Source organism: Amblyraja radiata, chromosome 3 (assembly GCF_010909765.2).
Source record: "Amblyraja radiata isolate CabotCenter1 chromosome 3, sAmbRad1.1.pri, whole genome shotgun sequence".
Lineage (NCBI taxonomy): Eukaryota > Metazoa > Chordata > Chondrichthyes > Rajiformes > Rajidae > Amblyraja > Amblyraja radiata.
In genome coordinates, this window is record NC_045958.1 from 58,069,054 (window position 1) to 58,084,939 (window position 15,886).

General features: G+C 42.3%; 1 protein-coding gene and 1 long non-coding RNA gene across 3 annotated transcripts in view; one reads left to right on the forward strand and one right to left on the reverse strand.

Moving 5' to 3' along the window:
• Positions 1-5,714: 5,714 nt before the first annotated feature.
• mllt3 (MLLT3 super elongation complex subunit) overlaps positions 5,715-15,886 on the forward strand; it is a 130,029-nt gene continuing 119,857 nt past the window's right edge. Inside the window, exons 1-2 of one of the 2 annotated variants that reach the window (XM_033017837.1) lie at positions 5,715-5,957; positions 6,223-6,406. In XM_033017837.1, coding sequence (XP_032873728.1) covers positions 5,946-5,957; positions 6,223-6,406 — 196 coding nt within the window. In that variant the 5' untranslated portion in view covers positions 5,715-5,945. The remainder of the gene's footprint in view (positions 5,958-6,222; positions 6,407-15,886) is intronic. The other variant, XM_033017838.1, reaches the window with a different exon arrangement.
• LOC116971040 lies at positions 11,071-15,246 on the reverse strand. Its single transcript, XR_004411385.1, has 3 exons — positions 15,046-15,246; positions 13,235-13,241; positions 11,071-11,083 (listed from the first exon to the last, which is right to left on the reverse strand). It is a non-coding gene; the product is annotated as an uncharacterized LOC116971040 (long non-coding RNA).

Here is a 15,886-nt window from a genome sequence, read left to right on the forward strand (position 1 = left end):
CCCCTTAGAATATTGCACATTTCATTAAGATCTGCACTCTATTGAGGGTAGCCCAACTTGGTCAACCTTCATGTGTCAATCTCTTTATCAACCTTGTGAAACTTCTGCACTGCCTCCAAGTATATCCTCCTTTAATGGTAGAGGTCACCAGAAGTAGAGAAAAGAATTACTGAACATTGTTAGCATATAAATGGAAGCTGTCACCATGTTTATGTCTGTGGATAATGTTACAAAGGCTCAGCATTTAGATGTGAAAGGGAACAATCTTCTTTCATATAGTAACTTCAGCTACAATCAGACAACTATGAATCAAGTGTGTGAGGCAAACCCTCTGAGCTGGACGATAAATGGTGGATGTTGACAGGCAGAATATGCAGGAAGAACAAAATAGCTAAATACTGTTTCTGGTATTGGTTTATTTTGTCAGTGTAAAACTTTATTTTGTGTGCTATCCAGGCAAATAATGCCATGCATTACAACAGAGTGCAAAACAAGATTGGAAACCGAGTGCAAAATACAGCTACAGAGTAAGTGTAGATTTTAAAAATGTGCAAGGGCTGCAAGGAAGTACTTTAGTTTATTGTCACATGTTGCAAGGTACAGTGGAATAACAATACATGATTACAATCAAGCCATCCAAAGTGTACAGGTGCATGTTGAAGGGTTTAACATTTAGTGCATGGTCAGGTCCAATTAAAGATAGTCCGAGGGTCTCCAATGAGATAGACAGTAGCTCATGACTTCTCTCTAGTTGTGGATAGGATGGTTCAGTGGGTGGGGGGTGGTTAGGGTTAAACTCTGCAATTTCTTACCATCTTGGGGATAGCAGTTGCCATACTAAGCTGTGATGCATTCTGGTCGGATGATTTCTATGCTGCAAATGTGGAAAGTGTTAATGTTGGTGGAGACATACTGAATTTCCTTGGTTCCCTCAAGAAGCAGTAGCATTGGTGTGCTTTCTTTGCTGCAGCATCAATGTAGTTGGTTCGTATAAAATTGTTGGTGATATTTACAGTGGGAGTTTGAACCTCTCGACCATCTCCACATCAGAACCATCAATGCACACTGTGATGTAATTCCATTGCCATTACCGATGATCCAGTTTTCTTTGGAGTGCTCATGGATGGTTGCTCCTGAATTTGATCTAATTTACTCTGTAATTTCACCGCTAAACTCAAGATCCATAATGGGGTCTCAACCCACATCCACCCACTTTGTTGATTTCTACACCCCTCACCTTTATTGCTGGCACACTCTACCCCTACCTCTGGTTGGTTGTGTTCTTATGCCATCTGACGCAGGAGTTTCTAGTTTAATGTTCTCTGAAAGGAATTGGCACATGAAGGAAATGTTTTTTTGTAAAAATTAAAAATGCACTGTTGTTATGATTTGCAGTGTGTATTATCTGTAAAGTATAATTTAAAAGGAAATGTTATGTTTTTGCAAAAGACAGGAATTTTGGGGAAAACTCAGGCAAGAGCAATGACGATCTTCTTCTCAGCTGCAACAGGTGAATGCGTGTGAACTCTTGCTGTATTATGGAACAAATCTCTGATCATTTAGGGCCTTTTTATTATTAAATTAATTTATTTGTCATATATAAGTGCAACAAATTATGCAGAACTCAATACGGTATATATGCAGAACTTAATATATCTTTATTCAATATTGCTCGTGTTATACCCAGTGGTGTTAGCACCTCTCTTTTTCCATATACATAGCTCATGGGTCCCTGGGGTGGCATCACTTCCTTTGGTGTCCCTACTAGACTTAGCCCCTCAATCTCCAGCACCAGAAGGACCTTAGATGGTGGTCCTCCCCCATAAATCCTTTGCATTAGCTGTGCCCATCAGCATGTAGAGAGGGTAGCTACAGTTGTATTTGATGTTTGTAAGGCTGCCTTTGGAGTTTCATGGTCAGTTTTGGCCACTCTGCTATGGGAAGGGTGTTATTAAGCTGGAAAGAGTGCAGAGAAGATTTATGAGGATGTTGCCAGGATTTGAGGGCCTCAGCTATAGGGAGAGGCTGGGCATGTTGGGACTTGGAGCGCAGGAGGCTGAGTGAGGGGTGATCATTTTGAGGTGTACAAAAGATTGAGGGTAAATGCACAGAGCCTTTTACCCAGAGAAGGAGAATCAAGAACCAGAGAACAAAGGTTTAAGGTGAGAGGGGATAAATTTATTAAGAACTTGAGGGACAACTTTTTCACGCATGTGGGTATAAGGAACGAGCTGTCAGAGGGGGTAGTTGTGGCAGGCACGATAACAACATTTAAAATATATTTGAACATGTACATGGACAGCGAAGGTGTAGAGGAACATGGGCCAAACAAGGGCAGATGGAACTTCTGTAGACAGGGTGGCTTGGTCAGTATTGGCAAATTGGGATGAAGGGCCTCTTTCCATGCTATATGACTATGTAGTCCTGCAGTCTGAAATGGGCCAGATGCCTTTCTGGATATCTTGCCGTATTTAGGGCAGAATAAAGAGTGTATTTCACCAAATTGATGGTCTTCCAGCAGTACTTGAGGTCTTTCTCTGAGTGGTCCCTAGCAGATTTCCTCAATCCAGCCAGTCTGCTCATGGAATCACCACACAAGATACATGATGTCCACCAAAGGTGTTGGTCTGGAAGAACTTTTCCACAAAGGATAGGTGGTGGGCAATATCCAGCATATCCTTCACAACACTGAGAGCAGGTAAAACCTTAGCCGGTAATGACACGTGCAGCTCATGTGCGTTGGCACTGTGCACATATTAAGGTGGCACTCAGACTGAGGGGTGTTAAGGACGCTTTTGCCCCCGTTTTCTGTGGACTTGTAGATCTTAAACCGTCCAACTCGCTCCAATTTTGATCCGCGGATGAACTGGATGATCGCCGAGGCGGGAAGGGGAGGGGTAACGGGGCGGGAGGTGGAGACCGCCGCACTGCCCGCACTTAGTTCAATCGTCACCCATCTCTTCCACACACTCAGGTTGGTTACAGAGGCCCCAAAGTTGCGGTAAGCTCTGACTGACAGGAGAGAAAAAAAGAAGCAGTTGATGGAATCTGAAACGAAGACAGACATGCCAGAATGGTTTAGCCAGTCAAGCAACATTTGCGGAAAGACTAACCAGTTAATGCTTCAGGTTGTATACTATCATGTTCTGATGAACTGTCTCCAACCTGTAACGTTATTTTCCCCCTCACTTGAGGTTGTGTTGTGCACCCTAGTTTTCCGTATCATTTGCGGGTTTTGCTGGTTAACTCGAGGTAATACAAGTTTCACATTTTCAGAAGAGCAATTACAAAGTTATTAAACCAAGATTTCAGTGGAGTGCTTGGTAATAACTTCTATGTTGAACTGTTACTTAAAACGGATTGCATTGAACACTAATCTAAGTGTCCAAGGATAATTCCCACCACCATAAACGGGTGTTTAATATGATTCAGTGAAAAGTCGGCGGCAAAGGGAGGTCAATGGTTTTAATTATTGCAGCGTGTTTAGTATTTGGAGTTCACAAAAGACGTTGCCAACTCTCATTTCAAGCGGACAACAAGCAAGCGCGGGGTTTATTATTTGTCATTGTAAAAGAGCTCCGAACGTTAATGAGAAAAAGTAGCAGTTGAAAGTTCTTGTAGCCTTCTGATATGTATCTCTTTAACAGTAGAGTCGGAATTGTTAAGTGGTTAACTTTCTATAAATTCTTTCTATAACAGTTTCTGTTATCATGTGGGGTCAACAAGTCTGGTCTCCTTTCTTCGTTTTGCACAAGCAATCGTATAATACATTATGTACTCATCCTTTTAAGAAGGCAAACTACCCCCTTGCTTATTGAACAAGTTGACACCTTTCACACTACTGTAAACACATACTGCTTGATTAATGTTGCAGACTGAGAGGACCTTCACCAGTCGTAAATCAGTCAGATGTAACTTCCAAGGTACACAAAAATGCTGGAGAAACTCAGCGGGTGCAGCAGCATCTATGGAGCGAAGGAAATAGGCGACGTTTCGGGCCGAAACCCTTCTTCAGACTTCAGCATCCTTACCCAGACTCGATACCACAGCCTCCTTACCCAGACTCGATACCACAGCCTCCTTACCCAGATGTAACTTCCAACGTTACCATATAGGTGATGAGTTTGATCAGCATTTCTCCAAAGATCAATTAATAATCACAAACCATATGTATTATGTGGATAGTTTAATTTCAGTGATACAGGGCAGAAACAGGCCCTTCGGCCCACCGAGTCCACATGGACCACCCGTTCACACTAACTATTTTATTCCGCTTTCACATACACTGCCTGCACACCAGGGACAATGTACAGATGCCAGCTCACCTCCAAACCCGCACAACGTTGGGAATGGGAGGGAAATGGAGCAAACACACGCAGTCACTGGTAGATCGCGCAAACTCCACATAGATAGAACTCGAGGTCAGGTTCTGCAGCGCTGTGAGACATCGGCTCTGCCAGCTGCACCACTGTGCCGTCCTATAATAATTATAATTGTAATAATGACATTTCAAAATGGACCTAGGGCATTTTATTTGCACTACTGCCATTCGACAGACTCAAATTTAATTAATAATCTGATTTGATCAACTTTTAACGTTCTGATATAAAACGGCATAATCAACCGTCATGATAAGCCACATTATAGGGGTTTGTTCCTGTGTTTAAATAATTCAATTTGCCGACTAGGGAAGCAACCGACAGCCTTGTAAACGCGCTTTTATTTTTCTTAAATTCTTTTTGACATTTCCATATTCAGCTGATAGGTTGCGCGAATTGTATCTAAATGGCCCACAATTACCCCTTGGTTGAGCGTTTTATCTTCATCTTCGGTATCACTGTCGTTTAATAAGAAATGTACTGTAATTATTCACTTAAATGCATTTAAATCAATCGACCAGGTACGTATTCAAGACGTTATATATATAACACTAGCAGAGAAAAGACATGGATTTGCTTTATTCTGTGTTCTGAAACCAGCGCTTCACGCCCGTCCCCCCACATAGTCCACGTGATGCCCCCTGTTGGACAAGCAGCACCAGAGATGGACAAATTGCAACGCCCATTTCACACACCGCACTGTGGACTAGCATGAATAAAAGGAAGGAAGGGGGTGCAAATGAAAACAGGGAAGAGAGGGTGCACACGAATAAAGACATCTAATTCTGGCATTTTCCCGCATAAACCCGATCTCTATTTTACCGGTGTACACATTCCTGATGCCACTGTCCCATGAATATAATTGATCACTTACAATGACTTTGATATATTTCCCTTCACATTAGCTGGCTGTATGTTTTGTTCTCTTAAACATAATCGCCTCGCCTCCCTTAACTGAAAATCAGTATTTTTCTCGTTATTCCATCGCGGGTTGTTTCCCATTCCTTTCATTGCCAATATATTTCGTTTTTGGATTGTCCCCTTCGATATCCGTGGACTTCGCCGCTCGGCAATAATTCAGAATATAATTGCGCTTCTGATTGTGTGTAAAGTATGCGTGCCTACTGCAAATGCCTACGGTTCGGCCTTACTGCAAATGTGCACGGTGTGTATGTGAGAGTATTTGCTGGGGTCCCCCTCCCGTCCCCTTGTATTTGTGCATGGGATTCTCCCGAGTGGCAGGGCTGGAGTCTCCAGCGCATTGAAGGTGCCGGCTGCTTGTCTGGGTCGAGAGGGGGGTGGCTGTGTGACAGAACGCGCATGCTCGGACGGCCGGACTCCCTCTCAGTAATAAGACACACACATTCACACTCTCAGACAGTGAGAGAGAGAGAGTGAGAGTGTGTGCGTGTGTACAATGTCCGCCATCGGCGGGGGTTCTGGCCGCACTCTCCCAGTATACAGCCGCAACGACTCTGCTGTTTGTACGGAGCGGCTGTGAGGGCTGAGGCTCACAGCTTGTCCCCGTCCCCTGCTCCACTCCGCTCTGTGGGTGAGGGAGTGAGGATGGCCGCCTCGGTGAGTAACCCGCCCCGCCGAGTGGCCCGGAGCTGCCACTCTGTCTGTCTGCCCATCTATGTGTGTTTGCCCGGAGTTTTGTGTGAGATTTTTTTTGTTTTGCTTTTGCACATGCCTGACGATTGCATGCAGCAGGCAAAACTGCATCTGTCCGGGCGAGAGAAAGAGCCCAACACTTCCAGGCTGCTGCGGCTCCTGGTGCCGGCGCCCGGGCTTGTTGCTATCTATGTTGACGCGCTTGTGTATGTGTGTGTACGTATTTCAGGCTGCCGCGGTTCAGGTTAAGCTGGAGCTAGGCCATCGGGCCCAGGTTCGGAAGAAACCCACGGTTGAAGGATTCACCCACGACTGGATGGTGTTTGTCAGGGGGCCGGAGCACAGCAACATTCAGCACTTTGTGGAGAAAGTCGTCTTCCACTTGCACGACAGTTTCCCCAGACCCAAGCGGGGTAAGCACGGTCAGCTGCAAAAGATGCATTTCCTTTTATTTGTTTTTTGTCTGTCAACCTGGCTGCCCTCCGAGCGCAGGTGCCTTAATAGAGTCCATAGAGGGCTGAGTGAGTTAAAAAATAAACGTGGTAGTTATGTATTACAGCGAGTCTTAAATATTGATGTTTTCCTAGCGGTAGGTTATTCACATAAGCGACATTGCGATGCAACTTTAGCATTTGAGCTTCTCGAACAACCTCGCGATTGGATTAAAAACTTGCTTACACTTTTATTTTGGTTACATTAGATGGCGAGTGAACTTAGTCAATGAAATAATGTTATGTGGCATTTACATGTGTTTTGTTGGTTGGGGATACTGGTAGCCAGTATCGGACATCTCCATCTTTCTTCTGATACTGAAACCCTGCCGCTTCGAACAAGATCCTGGTTCATCTGCCACAACAACTCCTCTGTAGTTGAGTATCAATGTATATTTGGGAATGTTCCTGCCAGGTGCCTTTGGAGGTTTTGGTGAAATACATTTATTATCGAGTTTCTGACGTCTTGTGCTGCGATACAGTTTTTTAGGTAAGCGGGCTTTATAACTACTTTTAATAAACTTATTGACGAATTGCTTTATTAACCTTTTTTTTAAATGCAGACAGCAAGCCAATGCAAACTTTGCATCAGTTTAACACCTGCGGTTGGAAACTTAATTAAAATGAAATTGTATTAAGCGCGGGTGATGACACATGCGAACGCGATATTCCGTTCGAAAGAACTTTCTGCGAATCAAAGGTTACCGTGGATGAAAAATATCCAAAATGCGAAGTAAAACAGGCAAAAAGCAACAGATTTCTCCGTAGGCAAATCTAGTTAACGTGTGATCCTTTACTGTGACTCGAACTTTTTCGCTTTGCAACGTGTTAACGCATCCGGCAGAGCAAGATGTCAAAACCGAGCTTGGCAGATTTGATCAGGAAATGTTTACTATCGTGCTTTGGGTTTTTATTTTAACCTATCGCTGCACCACCCAGATCGTGGTTTAATTGCGCGGGTGGGGTGAAAGGTTTATTGCGAGCCGAGATTACTTGGTCCGGAGTTAATGGGTTGGTATAACAGTTTGAATGAAGTTCATTCTGAGTTTCCAGCTGGCCCAAAGTGGGTTTAATTCGAGCAAGTTAGTTGTTGCCGACGAGGCATTGTAATTGCAGCGTTACCCTGTTTAAACGCATCCCGCGTTTGGGTGTGTGGGGAAGCCCCTGACCATGCTACCGCTGTATAAGAGCGACAGATTTGGTGTGGGGTGGAAATAAACTCGGCAACAGTATGAATATAGCAACTACACTGGACCACAAAGCGTTATTAAAAACACGTGCCCAATGATCAGTCGTCAATTGTAACGCTCCTCGTGGGTGGACAAGATCCAAATTCTCCTTTCATTTAAAACTTTGCTAAGTATCTTTCAGAACTCGTGTTAGTATTCTACATTACCTTGTTGTGCAATCCGTCACAAATTGAGGTCGCCACTCAACCCGATCATGTCAGCTTCTCTTTTCTTTTTGCATAAATGGTAGAACGGGGAAGTATTGTGACTCAAGATTGATTTAAGTCTGATTTTTAAGTTTAACAGTTGATCTCAGTTATTGTTTGTCAAGTTTACATTGAAAGGGTTGAAGGATGCAGATATTGTAATTAAACCCTTTTTTGGTAACTCGACAGTGCAATGTTCTTCTTTGTGGAGATTTCTGGCAAATTCGGGTGAAACACAAGCTTCTCAATACTCCACAATGACTCAATACAGTCGTTCTATTCCAGTTTGTTCAAGACATACTTGAAAAATTTTGAGGGCCTGAAATATGTTTGCTTATTCAAACACTTGTCTATTGATTTATGAAATATAATGTTTAGCATTCACTGTTAAATTAGACACTAGTCATGCTTGATTAATCAATTGATTCAGAGGTCCTTAGAGGGGTGGCAGTAAATCAAAGATGATTAACTCTATTTACAATTTGTTATGCTCTATTCTTAAGAACCATTTGTGTTTCTTCCCATGTTGCATACCTTGATAGGTAACATCCGATGATTTGTTCACATAACGTGAGCCAGTTACTGTCTTCCAATTGAAGTAAACTTGTAGTTGTAAGTTACCTTGTAGCATTAAGCCCAGGGCACTTCACAAACCACACACGCACTTTATCTTGAAGGGGAAAAATAGCATTAAGTCATAGAATAAAAAGGACGGTTTGAGGGGTTATAGACAAGGAGGAAATGGATGTGGTATAACCTGTGGGGAATTGGGGTGAGCGCAATAAATTTTGAATCTACTGTGTTATAAGGGAAATGTGACCAATGTATGAATGTGGGACAACACTCTGTCATTTGTACAAGGAGTTTTTGATATTTGGACTTGCTGATTCTTGTGAGTAATAGTGTTCCTTTCACAAAGCACAACTGTCATTTTTTTCTGGGAATATTTTTTTTTTTTTTTTAAAGGAACTTTCTGGTAGTATATGGGAATTAAATTAAAATGCATAATCGGAGCCCTATCAGTAATAGCAACCACACCACGCGAGCAAGCTCGTTTTTGGTGAAGTCTTTATATTTCCGCAGAATTTTACAGTGGATCGAGGGTGGGGACTAGCCTTGGTGCAGTGGGATTAGCTCCTGGATGCCAAGTTGAAGTGTTGATAATAGAAAGACCATATAGAGTATGTACCTCCTTGATGAAGGAAAGGCTGGATGAAGTATGCAATTAAAGTCTACAGAGAGATTTTGGCCATTTGGAAGAGTGGGCTGAAAGATGGCAGATGGAGTTTAATGCTGATAAGTGTGAGGCGCTACATCTTGGCAGGACAAATCAAAATAGGACGTACATGGTAAATGGTAGCGAATTGAGAAATGCAGTTGAACAGAGGGATCTAGGAAGCATAGTTCCCTGAAGATGGAATCTCATGTAGATAGGGTGGTAAAGAAAGCTTTTGGTGTGCTGGCCTTTATAAATCAGAGCATTGAGTATAGAAGTTGGGATGTAATGTTAAAATTGTACAAGGCATTGGTGAGGCCAATTCTGGAGTATGGTGTACAGTTTTGGTCGCCAAATTATAGGAAAGATGTCAACAAAATAGATTGAGTACAGAGGAGATTTACTAGAATGTTGCCTGGGTTTCAGCAACTAAGTTACAGAGAAAGGTTGAACAAGTTAAGTCATTCTTTGGAGCGCAGAAGGTTAAGGGGGGACTTGATAGAGCTCTTTAAAATGATGAGAGGGATAGACAGATTTGACGTGGATAAGCTTTTTCCATTGAGAGTAGGGAAGATTCAAACGAGGACATGATTTGAGAATTAAGGGACAGAAGTTTAGGGGTAACATGAGGGGGAACTTCTTTACTCAGAGAGTGGTAGCTGTGTGGAATGAGCTCCCAGTGGAAGTGGTGGAGGCAGGTTCGATTTTATCATTTAAAAATAAATTGGATAGGTATATGGACGGGAAAGGAATGGAGGGTTATGGTCTGAGTGCAGGTAGATGGGACTAGGTGAGAATAAGTGTTCGGCACGGACGAGAAGGGCCGAGATGGCCTGTTTCCATGCTGTAATTGTTATATGGTTAAACATTGGTGAGCAGGAAAGGAAAGCAGCTGAAGGAGTGTGAGAAAAGTGAAAATGTAATGTGACTGTTCTAGAGCCCTTGTAGATTTATTTAGATGGGATGTTTCCCCTCATAGAACTGTACAAGTTATTTGAACCCCCCCCCCCCCCCTCGCTCATTCCAGCCTCTACTGCTAAAACATGGCAATTTTTCTGGCAGAAATTTAATTTTACAAGATGGCAAGGTTTGAGTGGAAGAGAAGAGCAAAAGTGTTACTTCTTTTTACAATAAGTTAACCTGACTATTCGCAAACATGGTTTTGTAATATTTCAGATTGTTCAAATATTGTTTCTAGAAATTAGCATAGTTTCTGCAGCATTTGGCATGGCTCAGTCTTAATTAACATCTAAAGGAACAGAACTGTCACTGAAGATCTACAGTGTTAACGTCACCTCTGGGAAGGGTAAACTTGCATTTAACGTGTTCTCTAGATACCCTGACGTTCTTAATTTAATATTTTGGGGAGTCACTTGCAAGCACACAATGTAATCTGTTTTGTTAGCACTCGGATTACCACTGGTTAAGCATCTTGGAGATTTTGCTGAACAACATCTCTGCCCCCTTCTAACCTATGAAAGATTCATTCTTAGATATGACTGCATTTGCATTTCTAGCAAATGTAGCAAATTTTCCAAGTGACCTTTTACAGTTTTGGGATGAGCTTTCTGGAGTTTGCTTCAGGTAAATGCAACATCTGTGGGTCAAGAAATTCGGCTATGTAGGAAAAGGTGCAATGGCGGTCTTTTAAGGATATGGGAAATTTTTGGTGTTCTAACATTTTTAATGAACTACTCCAAATAATGTATCAGAAACAAAATATGGAAATGGAAAAGGAGTTTAGAGACACTAGACTTGTTCTTTGCACTAGAGGTCTGAAGTTAAAGGTTTGTAAATGAGGGTGGGGTAGTTAAAATTTAGCAATATATTTTTGGCTTGATATCTGGAAATGTGTGGAGATGTTACATTTGGAGCTTATTGATAGAGAGGTGGTGAGAAGTTATAACTATATGGCTTCAGAATAATAAAAGTAAGACAGCAAAAATATCTTAGCACGCATTATCTAACAAGCCCACTCAATCCTGTAATAGGTTATTGAAGTGATATTGCAAATTTTGATCTGAAAATGCTAAGTTGATGGAAATATTATGTTTGCTGCAGTTTCAGCTGGGCTTCAGTCAGAAGTTAGATTTTTTTTGTGGTTTGATTTTTTGATCCTTGAAGAATGAACCAATAAAGCTTCCATAATTAGATCTGAATCTGGATTTTTTTTGGTCAATAATTGCACACTCACTGAGTCCAAATCATGGTTAAATATCAGTCTTGCTACAGCAATCTGAACTTGAAAATTTATGGAAATATTTTTTAAATACTTAAAAGTTCAATTTAGATTTTTTAAATTTGCCTGTGTTTATTTACATGCGGAGCATTGCCAGTTTTGTCAGATTAGGGGCACTTTAGAATAAATGATGTCCCTGAACTGTTCAGTAGGTCAAGTCAACATTTACAAGAAAGTGAGATAATGTTTTGGGCCTTTCATTTTCTTTGATGCAGCAATTTTATAAGATGCAAATATGTAAAGTATGTATACAAACTAATTTACTGTCTATATCTGGAATTTTGTATTTTTAATTTCCTTTTCCAAAATTTTCAGTGGAGTTTTGGGCAACTTGATATTAATGGTGAAGCGGTAAAATTTTCAAATAAACATGCTCGTTCATTTTCTTATATGTACAATATGGAAATCCTCCAGCATTCTGGATTTTCAAAAGACTTTAAGTCATGATTTTGTGATAATTGTCATGAGCACTGCCAGTTATCCGTGGATAGCTTTCTACGTTTTAAGCATTCTGTTGGTGTTGAGTGGACCCGGATTTACCACTGGTCTTCAGAAGAAGGGTCTCAACCTGAAATGTCACCTATTCCTTTTCTTCAGAGATACTGCCTGACCTGCTGAGTTACTCCAGCTTTTGGGGTTAATGTTTGGTTTAAACCAGCATCTGCAGTTCTTTCCAACATATTTCTACCACTGGGCAGTCTGTTGCTGTACAAATTATTCTCCTGTGTGCACAAACATATTTATTTTAAACTTCCCATGTTCCAGTGAAAATTTGAGAGAAAAAAATATTGTGTGATATTACAGAGGAAAAATATCCTCTGGGTCCCTTTCATAAATGAACCCAGCCAGAGTCTCCTGTTGTTCTAGAAGTGAAATGAAGATGTGATAGTTTGTTTATTATAATTGCTTTATAACCAAGGCTTTTAGAGTAGCCTCCTGAAAGTCCTTTTCATATTGCGGCTATGTGGTATAAATCAGGGAATTCAGAACTAAGGAAGAAACTGGGTTTGGGTTTGGTTGCTGGGGTGGTAATGCTTTTATGGACCAAAGATCAATTCCTGTTCAAGCAATCTCAAAGAGGCAAGTGAATCTAATTTAAATGTTAATAACTAGTATAAAATTTTGTTTGGAGAAGCTGATGAAGTTAGATTTGTTTGTACGCAGATCAGTTTTCATGAATACTAATTGGTGAATTAGTAAATTCATCCTTTACTAATTGGTGAATTAGTAAAGGATGAATTAATAAATTAAAATTCTTCTTCTACCTGCTTCCACCCATACTTGAACAGCCTATAAACTAACATGGTGTGGCAGTCTCTTTTCTTTGATCTAGTTCATGATTTTCTCTGATACTCGAAAACATAGGTCAAGTTCAAGTTCACTGCACTAGATGGCACTATTTTCCACAGATGAAGCCCTTGCATTTATTTTTTAAGTGTTGTCTTTTGTGTCATTTTTCTTGCCTGGATGATTTCAGAAAGATAATAAGTATACTTGTGTTCCAGTGCATGTAATTTTAAGGCAAATCTGCTCACCATTTAGTTGTGTAACTGAAGTTGGAAAAGAAACCTTTTGGAATTTGTTGAATGCTGCCCCTTTCTTCCGTCCTGCAATTTTTATAAATTGATTTAAAAAAAAAATTATTTTCTTGGTTTCTACTCTTGATGGGGGAAAGAGATGTTTTATATTTTGCTGTTAAAATGAATATTTATGTAACAAAGATGTGCTTTTTGAAGAAGGGTCTCGACCCGAAACGTCACCCACTCCTTCTCTCCAGATAAGCCTGTCCCACTGAGTTACTCCAGCATTTTGTGTCTATCTTCTAATGCTTTTTGAATCCAGGCTGTATGGATCCATTACCCATCAGCTTTTACTAGTTTAAGTAAAGCTGGTCCCCAGCAGCAGGCTGCAGTTTTTTTGCTTTTGTTTGGCTTTTGGTGAGACCTGAATTTTATGGGTTTCCTGAAAAAACTTTGAAGAGTGGGAGGGATGCAGAAATGCACAAGTTGACATTATCAAACCTTTCAATACCAGGAAGGAACTTCTGCAAGAATATTTGTTATGTTTCTACTTTAAGGAATAATTTTGCAGATTTTCTGGATTTCATTGAGTAGGTATAAAAGTAGAAGCTCAATTATTTTACATTAGTAATCTTATTTCAAGTCAAGTTTATTTGTCACATACACGTACAAGATGTGCAGTGAAATGAAAGTGGCAATGCCTGCGGATTGTGCAAAAACAACAGAACAGAATAGAACCAGTATCTACATTTTAGGAATAAAAAAAAAAAAAAGACACAACACAACAGTAAATTAGTCCCCGGTGAGATATGAGTTTACAGTCCTGATGGCCTGTGGGAAGAAACTCCGTCTCATCCTCTCTGTTTTCACAGTGTGACAGCAGAGGCGCTTGCCTGACCATAGCAGCTGGAACAGTCCGTTGCTGCACCTCCTGGTGTATAAGTCCTGCAGGGGGTTGAGTGTTGTTCCCATAGTGCGTTTGGCCAAACGCACTACTCTCTGCAGAGCCTTCCTGTCCTGGGCAGAGCTGTTCCCAAACCAGATTGAGATGTTGCCGGACAAGATGCTTTCTACAGCCCCAGAGTAGAAGCACTGAAGGATCCTCAGAGAGACTCTGAATTTCCTCAGCTGCCTGAGGTGATAAAGGCGCTGCCTTGCCTTACTCACCAGTGTGGCAGTGTGTGTTGTCCATGTTATATCCTCTGTGATGTGGACTCCCAGGTATTTAAAGCTGCTCACCCTATCCACAGTAGTCCCATTTATCTCCAGTGGCATGTACGTCCTCGGTTGTTGTGCCCTTCTAAAGTCCACAATCAGCTCCTTCGTTTTTGTGACATTCAAGAGGAGGCTGGTGTTCTGACACCAGAGTGCCAGATCAGCCACCTCCTCCCGGTAGGCCTTCTCATCGTTATCAGAGATCAGGCCCACCACCACAGTGTCATCAGCAAACTTGATGATGGAGTTGGAGCTGAACATAGCCACACAGTCATGTGAGTACAGGGAGTACAGGAGGGGGCTGAGGACGCAACCCTGGGGGGGGAACCTGTTTTCAGGGTGAGGGGGTTGGGGAGGTATGTCTCCCCATCTTGACTACCTGGGGCCTGGCAGTGAGAAAGTCTAGGACGCAGGCACACAGGGGAGTGTTCAGCCCCAGTTCCAGCAGCTTCTCAGCAAGTCTGGCAGGGACTATGGTATTGAAAGCTGAACTGAAATCAATGAACAGCATCCTCACATAGTCCCCCCCCCCCCCCTTCTGGCTGTCAAGGTGAGAGAGAGTGGTGTGCAGAACCTGGGAGACCGCATCATCCGTGGATCTGTTCCAGGCTCGTGCCGTGAGTAATTAGTCAGGGTTGTCAGTGGCTTTTTTTAAAAACTTGGAAACCACGCATGCGCAGATTGTTCTCTCGACTTTTATCAAGTAATTTGTCTTCAATCGGTCCTATCTCTTAATAAAGTATTTAAAAACATATAGCTCAAAGAAATTTACTTACCATATTATTTGTACACAAAATCCATTCTTCTCTCTTTGTTTCCTGTTGTACCAAGCTGTTTTAAATGTTCTAATTATTTTTGTTCTTTTGCGCTGTTGAAGTTCTTTAAGTTCCGGCATTGATCTGCCATTTTCAATTATTTTGGTCTTTTCCTCGTAACTTTGCTTCGAGAAACTCTTCAGGTAATCACTATCCATCTTTGGAAAAACCCGCCAAGAAACTTGCGCATGCGCAGTAGGCTGGTGCACATGCGCAGTGCGCAGCACATGCACGCAGTCCACGGTGTAAAGGCAGAATTTCAGCTGCCTTTACGGACCGTTTCCGCTGATGGCTTGAAGCATCGTCAACGGCACGTGAGTAGCACATATTTCCGTGTTCTAAATGTACTGCGGATGAAAGGCACGGGAGAATTATCCCTCCCCAGAGCTCGAAATTAGCGGTTGCCCGGTTGCCAATGTTAACTTACAGTCCCGCCGGGCAAGGTAAAAGCCGTGCCATTTTGCCCGGCTTGGCAAGCACCCAGGACACTTATCGTTTAATTCTGAGCGGACCCCCTCTCTATCTCTCTCTCTCTCTCTCTCTCTCTCTCTCTGTCACTCTCCGTCTCCGCCCGCCATCCGTGTCCGGGCCGCTGGGTCTCCGCTCTCCGCTCTCTCCTCATCCGCCGGCACGGTAGGCCGCCTTACACATGCACACTGCCACGGCCTGCACATCCTCCCCCTCCACATGCGCACAACCACGACCAGCACCAAAGATCCTGTGGCGAGGATCTTTGGCCAGCACATCATCGGCCGTCGTTGTGCGCATGTGCCGCCCTGCACATGTGCACTGCAACTGGTTGGCGTCGGCCACTTTCTCTCTCCCTTTGCATTGTTTGAGATCTGGCCGCCATTGCTGTCCGGTCGCCGCATCGCCGTGACTGGTGAAAACCAACGCAGAATCACTCGCTGGAGTAACTCTTGGTTTCCTGGTCCTCCAAAAATATTCGAAATGGAAATTAA